At 33.8% G+C, this 8,799-nt stretch overlaps 1 protein-coding gene across 1 annotated transcript; it reads left to right on the plus strand.

Moving 5' to 3' along the window:
- The first annotated feature begins 4,879 nt into the window (after positions 1 to 4,879).
- Positions 4,880 to 7,208, plus strand: LOC111712398 (uncharacterized). The gene is made up of 3 exons (XM_023486991.1): positions 4,880 to 5,039; positions 5,722 to 5,817; positions 6,745 to 7,208. Exons 1-3 carry the CDS (start codon positions 4,895 to 4,897, stop codon positions 7,191 to 7,193), a joined length of 690 nt encoding a protein of 229 aa, XP_023342759.1. The 5' UTR covers positions 4,880 to 4,894; the 3' UTR covers positions 7,194 to 7,208.
- Positions 7,209 to 8,799: the final 1,591 nt, after the last annotated feature.

Consider the following 8,799-nt stretch of genomic DNA (forward strand, 5'->3'; position numbering starts at 1 on the left):
GATTTCATTCCTACGACGGAATTCCTCAAGTCAGAAATCGGAATTCCGATCGAGAGAAATTTTCCAGCTGGGGACCTATGAAAAGTGCCCATCCGACCTTCGAAAAGTGCCCATCCGACCTACGAAAAGTGCCCATCTGACCTACGAAAGATGCCCATCTGACGTGTCCATGCGACAGCTTAAAGTAGGTCGGATGCACCAATATGTTGTTTTTAATGTGCCCATCCGACCTACAGTGCATCGGACCTACCACAGCTGTTAAAACCACGTGCTCGTAGGTCGGATGGGCAGTAGAGGGGATGGGCGTAGGTCCAAAAATACACCATCGAATAAAAGATCTGATTTATAATGTTTAACTGTCAAAGATTCTAGAAACATTGAGTGTACAGTGGCAAGAGGTTGGGGCAAAATACAAATCTTGAACCAATTTCTTTGGTCAGAACCTACTGGAAACTCCATGGTATTCACAGAATACTTCCATGGGCACTTCATATTTGCAGCAGAAGATCCAGAGGTGCTTGAAATAGAGCAAGACCAGATCTGGTATCAAAAGACTTTGATATTTCAAACTTATACTACTTGATCTGCCAGAATTTATAGTTTGAAATATCTAAGGTCTACCACATTGGGTAGCAAAGATCAGTGTTTCGGATCCGGATCCGGTCGGATCCGTATCATTTGGTCGGATCCGGATCCAGATCCGTATCAGGAAACGTTGATATGGATTAACCAAAACCATGGAATAAATAAATCAAAATGGTTTGTAAATGTATTATTTACATTTTACATGACTAAAATTTTTCAAAATTATCTTTAATAATTTAATGTTTACATTTATATAATAGTAAATTAATGACGACATTTTATAAATTATAACCTTGCATAACATTTTATATGGAAAATCCATTTCACAGAATCAAAAGTTACCTCGGATCCGAATCCGGATCCGTATCAGGATCCGGATCCGGATCCATCATCACGGATGCGGATCTGCGGATCGGGATCCGGATCCGAATCAAAATGATATGGATCCGAAACACTGGCAAAGATAAAGGGAGTAGAAAATCTGAATTTGTGAGAAAGACTAATTTCCTTTCTGGGTATTTGTAACATTCCTCTTTTGTCTGGGTTTTTGGAAAATTTCCCAAATTGATAGGTATAGGTAGATTGTCTATACCCAAGTAACAAAAGTGAGGAATTTCCAGAGATTCTCCAACCACGGTGACTTTTTTCCTAGGAATTTCTCGAGAATTATTTCCTGTAACTAGTTCCTAGGAAATTTTCATGAAATTCCTCAGTATTGGTCCCCAAGATGAGAGATTTATTGGGGGATCACAGTTTTGAGACTCAGATTCAAGAAATTCCTGAAAAATTCCTTGGAATTTTCCCCAAAGATATTCCTCAGAATTTCTCCGGAATATTTCTCTGGAAATTCCTGAGAAATTCTTGGGAATTAGTCACCATGTTTGTGGATTTTTAGGGGAATTTAATGAGAGAATTGGATTTGAGAAATTCCTGGGAATTTCTCCAGAATTCTATGCCAAGAAATTCCTGAGAATTGCTCCAGAATATTTCTCCGGAAATTCCTGAGAAATTCTTGGGACTTGGTCCCCATGTTTGCGGATTTTTAGGGGAATTCAATAAAAGAATTAGTTTCGAGAAATTACTGGGAATTTCTCCGGAATTTTTCCCCTAAGAAATTCCTGAGAAATTCTTAGATCTTTTTAGGGGAATTAAGGTAGAGAATAAGTTTTGAGAATTTCCTGGGAATTTCTCCCAAATTTCACCCCAAGAAATTCCTGAGAATTTCTCTGGAATACTTACCGGAAATTCCTGAGAAATTCTTAGGTCTTGGTCACCATGTTTGCGAATTTTTAGGGAAAATAAATAAGTGAATGAGTTTCTAGAAATTCCTGAGAATTTCTCCGGAATTTTACCCCAAGAAATTCCTGAGAATTTCTCTGGAATACTTCTCCGTAAATTCCTGAGAAATTCTTAGGTCTTGGTCACCATGTTTGCGGATTTTTAGGGGAATTAAGTAAGAGAATAAGTTCCTGGGAATTTTTTTCCGGTATTTCACCCCAAGAAATTCCTGAGAATCTCTGCAAAATTTTATAAACAACATTTTTTAAAAGTTTTTTTATGTTTATGTTTAATAATCTCAAAAATTTGTTCTTGATGAAAAATGCTCTTCATATATTCAGGTATTAGATATTTTGAAGTAAATTATTTTAAGCATTTGAATTGATTTTTTTTGTTGCTACAGAATACTGCAAGTCTTTAATGTAGGGTTGGGTTATAGTACATCCCCTATAGAAGGGTGTCATATCATTTGGACGGATGATTAAATGGACTAACATTTTGTTTGGACTACTGTTGGTTCACGTAGACTAATAATAAATCATAAATCATTTAAAAAAATCTTATATGGACATTGTTAAAAATTTCTTGCAGAGAATATTAGGTTCTTCACGTATTATATATGTGCAAATTTTTGTTCTTAAAGCGTAGAGATAATCTGATATGATAGTTATGTGATTCTCTGTATTTTGAAGGGAAAACTATCATGGAACAACTAGATTCATGATAACAATAAACAAATTTAAATGTTGTCTTCTTGACAGTTTAAGAAAAGACGACCGTCTGCTTTTTAGAGAATACCGCAACATTATTACAATGTCACAATTTCACATGATTTAATTTTAGCGGGAAAGCTTTAAGAGCAGAGATCGTGAATTAGTGAAACTGGTTAAATTTTGCAAGCAAAAGGTACATTTTTTTCGAGTAATTGTAAATACTAGAAAGATTTTTGGAACCCCCCCCCCCATCCTGCTTCATGAAAAGACTTCCATAAAGTTGGTATCGTATGAGTTTTTGGGGTAATTTCCTAGAGAGCGATTTCTGGACCCTCCCAGGCCCCCTCCCCCCTCCTATCAACTTAACCTAACCCGTGGCCGCAGCGCTCGGCCCACTAGCCCATCCTAGCCGCAGCGNTACTGATGAAATATTTGAAGTTTTACTAAGCATTGACAATTTATCTTCCCAAATTCAGCGATGAAAATTCCAAAGAAGTTTAGAATTTTCTGGAGGAAAAAAGTTTTTTCAATTTCAATGGGGGGGGGGGGGGTATGTAAATTTGTTGCACATAGGCTCTTCTGTCACTTTTAAACCAAAATTAAATCCTTTTTTCTTGGACAAACCGTAAATTGTCCCCAAATCTGTGAGAAAAACTTCAGGGAGGGGGGCATTTTTGTCGATTTTCCTGCTATCACATCTCAAACACCACCCTAGCAAACAATAAATAGTTGTTCTGTAGTAGTATTTCTAAAATATGTGTACTTGAATTGATATTTCATCTAAAATGATCGGCCGATCTTTAAGTATATAAAAAATAGTTATAGGCCGGTTAAAGAGTCAGCTATCTTACGCCACTTAACACTAATACCGTTAGTTAGGAAATACGTATTCATAAGTCGCTGCTGCCTAATTTGTGGCAGGATTATCTAGCCTAGAACTGGTGATGCGTTCATAAGTCATTCTAGCTTAAACCAGGATTATCATCCAAACTTAACCGTTTTGACTCTTCTGCGCTACTCTTTTCTCTTCTCAACTTAATAGTTTGTTAATAATCTTGTAAGCTAAACTTTTTACATTTCATAATCAAATAAAAAATAAAAACTTTTCATTAAGATATTTTTTTCCGAAAAAAAATTATCTTTAATAAAGTTTTTCTCATGAAAATATTTTCTTTTTTATATTCAAAATATTTATTAATTAAGTTATTTAAGGAGCGGGGGGGGGGTGTAATTTTTCTGAATTTAGAAAAATACGAAGTATTTCTTCGTTTTTTATGCTTCTCTGTATCTTAAACATCCCTGTATTTCTTGAGTTGAGAGAATATCGAGGCCAAACCAAATTAATGCTGATATTAAGGGTATATGATCCTACCTAAATCTATCCTGCGGGTGGATTTGCTAACACCCCTCTGAGTTAAACTAGCATTTCTGTTAATACCGGTATTAATACAACTTATGAAAACGTAGGGTAGATGATCCTACCAACCAGGATTAGTTAAGAGTGCTATTATGGGTTTCTTGAACCGGTCATGTATCTTGTTTTTCTCTTTCAAATTGTGACAAATCTTAAATAAAATATATGCTTATTTATTCACATATATATTTAGAACTGGTTGACCTTTAAGCATTACTATTTCAGTTTTATTACGCGTTTTTCAAAGCTCAAGTTTGTCAATGGTCTTCAAGAAACAGTCGATTTATCAGTTTTTAATAACGATAAATATCTGGGTTGTTAAAATTGGGGTCAACTTGTAATGATAAATGAAATTTGGAGAATATCTAACAATTTGAAAAATGTGAACAAAAAACATGAACTTACAAAGCTTTAGCAAATAGATTTAAGAGACGGGAAATCATACTTTATAAAGCAGATATAAATGTTATAGATTAGATGCTTATAAAATTGCAGTGCTTAGGATCTGGATCCGTTAGATCTTAAAGATTTTTGCTTCCTGGATCCAGATCCGCAAAAATATGCAGATCCACAGATCCGGATCCATATGACTAAATATCGACCCAAAACTACCAAAAAAAATTTACCTTCAACCCAAATCTCAACTATTGAAAAAAGAGAGATTATAAAAGTTTCCTGATTTCTAAATGGTTCGTCAAGTTTTATCATAAAAATAAGACACATTTTGAATATTTTGCTTTGTTAAGAAACCTCGGTAAATTTAAAAGAAATAACATGGATCTGGATCCATTTCTTTCCTGTGCGGATCCAGGATCCGGATCCGGATATGCATCAAAATTAGTCTGACCCTAAGCACTGCACAATTGATATTTGTGGTAAAAAAAGAATATGAATCTTTGTCTAAATGCTAAATAAATATTTAAAACAAATTTTAAGCTATGATTATTTAGGTTTGAATGCAGGTTCTATTTCAAGTGATGAATGTGGCAATGAGGACCAAAAACCTTCGTCTGAAGATGGCTCTGTGTTGCTTGTACCTTCTAATTCAAGTGAGATACTGTTTTATTTATGCAAGTGACACAATTTTTTATCAGGATGTGAAGTAAGACTATTATAACTATTTAAAGTGAGGAGTAAATGTTTTCAAGTTCTGAAAATAGGGGGGGGGGGGTTGAAAATTTGTCACTTTTTTTAACCAAAAGTAGCCAAATAAAGAAATAACATGGATCCGGATCCATTTCTTTCCAGTGCGGATCCGGATATGCATCAAAATAAATTGGACCCTACGCACCAGCAGTGCTTAGGATCCAGATCCTGATCCATTGGATCCGCTAGATTGTGACTTCCTGGATCCAAGGGGTAAAATATCAATCAAAAACGGCAAAAAACCCTTTTTTACTCCTAAAACCAAAATCTTAACTTATGAAAAAAAAGAGAGATTGTAAAATTTTTCTCATTTCTGAATGGTTTTATCAAGTTTTAAGATTAAAATATGCGAAAAAAATAAAACAAACTTTGAAAATTATTTTTTGTTAAAAAGATTCAGTAAATCTTAAAGAAATTACCTGGATCCGGATCCATTTTTTCCAGTGTGGATCCAGGATCTGGATCCGCATCAAAATTAAATGGATCCTAAGCACTGCAAAATTGATATTTGTGGTAAAAAAGAGTGAATCTTCGTCCAAATGCCAAATAAATATTTAAAACAAATTTTAAGCGATGATTATTTAGGTTTGAATGCAGGTTCTATTTCAAGTGATGAAGGCAATGAGGACCAAAAACCTTCGTCTGAAGATGGCTCTGTGTTGCCTGTACCTTCTAATTCAAGTAAGTAAATGTTGTCAAGTTCTGAAAATATGGGGGGGGGGGTTGAGAATTTGCCATAAAGAGGGTAGTATTTAACTTGTCCGACAGTTTGTAAACCAAAATTAAATCAATTTATTATCATGTCAAACCGTCAATTGTCCCCAAATCTGTGAGAAATAAAACTTCAGTGAAGGGGGTATATTTGTTGAATTTCATGCTATCACTTTCCCTTACATCTCTAACACCACCCAATTGCAACTAAATTTAAGCAGTATAAAATTTATTTTAACCTGTTTTTTTTCTCTCTGAAATTGTGGCCATCCTTCAATGAATAATGAAAATATGCGTAGTTATTCATACCTCATCAGAAATGGTTGACCTGTTAACATTAATAATTCATTTTTATCATGTTTTTTTTTAAAGCTTAACTGTCAATTCTCTCCAACGATATCAAAAAAATGGTTTGTTTAAAAATATCTGGTTTTTTCAAATTGTGGTTAACTCTTACTGAAAATGAAAAATTTGGAGATTTTTTTGACAATTAAAGAACATAATATCGGATTTTTCTTAGTTTGCAGATTTTAAGAGACAGTAAATCCTCACATAAAAATGCTCAATGAACAGTTAAAAATAAATTAAGTGGCGATTATCGAGATTATAGACAAAAAGCATCAGAAAAAATTTAAGTGGGATTATTTAGGTTTGAATGCGAATGCAGATGCTATATCAAGTGATTACTGTGATGACTCTAATAGAATTTTTTTTACAAAAAATTCATTCCATTTATTTCTCCAAACAAATATTTTCATCAGTGCACTGGAAATCGATCTAAAACCTTATGATCGAAAGAGAATTTGATCAAAAAGAATCTGACTTACGCAGACTCTTATCTAAAAAATTGTTAGATCTAAAATATTTTAGATTTAATCTTTATTTTATTATATTTAGGCCTTGATGACAATCCTTTTGATGACCTTGATGACTCTTCTGATGATGAACTAGAGAACGTACAGGACTACATGGGATCGTCTGGAAGTATGGACCTTGATCAATTTTTTCGGAGCCCTTTTGATAATGATTTCAATGTTGACCTTGATTCTGACGAGGAACAGGAAGCTGTGCAAGGAGCTGCTGAGAATTATGACTTAGAGTTAGGTATGGATGTTATTAAATTTCGAGATGAACTTAGAAAGTGGGCCCAGGAGTGTCTAATCCCCCATTCTCATATAGACAAACTTCTAAAAATATTGAAGAAAGATGCCAAAATAGAAGCTATACCTGTAACAGCCAGAACACTGTTGGGCACAGCGAATGATTTCCTGATTGAATCCATATCTGGAGTTGATTTGCATCAGTTTGATGTCAAGAACCAAATTTGTAGAGTTATTGAAAGGTAAATATTTTGTATTTTCTTTGTTGTAAAATTTTCATTTATTTCGAAATCTTCTCAACTAGATTGGAACCTAGCTTGTAGTCACTATTAAATCCCTTTGCAAATCGATAGAGTGGTTTGTACTTTCTGGAAATCAATAACCCCCCCCCCCCCCCCCCCCCANGGATCCAGGATCCGGATCCGCAATAAAATTAATTGGTCCCTAAGCACTGGTTTTAAATACTGTGATCTAGTGATCATGGTTGGATTTACTAATCTAGATCAAGTTGATTCATAACATTTGTGCTTGCATGAAGCCTCACCTTTTTTTTGTTTTGTTGTAAAGTTTTAAATGATCGTCTGTATATATATATTGGCATGTCTGATTCACAACCTAACTCAAGTAAGCTACAAATAGATGAGGAATCCATTTTTTTTATTTTGAAAATTTTCATTTTGTTTCTTTTACATAAGTAACTTCTGGATTTCTGTTGTAGATACAATGGAAGGAAATATCAGAATTGAAACCAATTTGAATTTTTTGAATTATTATTGGTCGGATCGAGGTGCGGTTAGGAATAGTTCCTTATTTTTTTTTCTTCCTTAACCTTGCACATTTTGAAATCACATATATTTGTTCTTTATTTGTATTTTTAATTCTTTAATGGATCGAATTGTCTTTTTATTTCAGGGCAGAATAAGATTCTTTTGATGCTTCACAAAATCGACAAAAGAATTGAAGGTTAGGCCATTTTTACTTTGACACATCTTCAATTTTCTTCTGGGTTATATTCTTAAACTAACCACCACCTCCACCTTGTGGGGGGGGGGTTAAAGATCTGGGGGAAATAAATGAGAAATAAAAATCAAAATGCAAGTTTTTTATACTTTATACTTTAAACTTTTTATTCCGAAAACTTTGGTCTTTAAAGGGAGTGGACAGCCATGTAAGGTAGCTGAACTGAATATGCAGTATTGTAGACAAATTCTTAAGGATTCATTTGAGTCGTAGAAAACGTTTCTACGTTATATATTTATTTGAGTTTGAACTCAAAGTTGACTTTCAAAATCATCTTTTTGGGTGGATTTGTGTTGAAAATTGGTTTATTAGAATAATGAAATAAAGACTAAGAAAAATGTGAACCAAATTCTACAGTAAACTAATTAGTTCTTAAGGAACAGGTTGAGACAGTAAAAATTTCTTATCATCGAAAACGCGTAATCTTATTCTAGCACGAGTTTCTATGATCTCTTATTATTCAAAAAGATTTTCTGAAATTTTTATTGAAAAGACGACATTTGAAGAAGTTGTGGAAAAAATCTTAGAAAGTAATGACGAAAACAAATTAATTGATTCTTACATTGATCTATTGGCAAATTTCTTTTGAGAAATTTGTTCCTAAACATTTGATTAGTTTACCATAGAATTTTACCCTTTTTTTGTTATCGTTGATATTTAACAATGAAAAAAGAACAATTCTCAAAACGTATCTACCCAAAAAGATGATTTCGACTTTGCGACCAAACTCAGTAAATGTACGTCGTTGAATAGTTCCAACTACCATTCATAGCTGGTCACTCTCTTAACTTCAACGAATAAACACCCGTCTTCTTGGATGTCATGACCATAT

Source organism: Eurytemora carolleeae, unplaced genomic scaffold (assembly GCF_000591075.1).
Source record: "Eurytemora carolleeae unplaced genomic scaffold, Eaff_2.0 scaffold1241, whole genome shotgun sequence".
Classification (NCBI taxonomy): Eukaryota; Metazoa; Arthropoda; class Copepoda; order Calanoida; family Temoridae; genus Eurytemora; species Eurytemora carolleeae.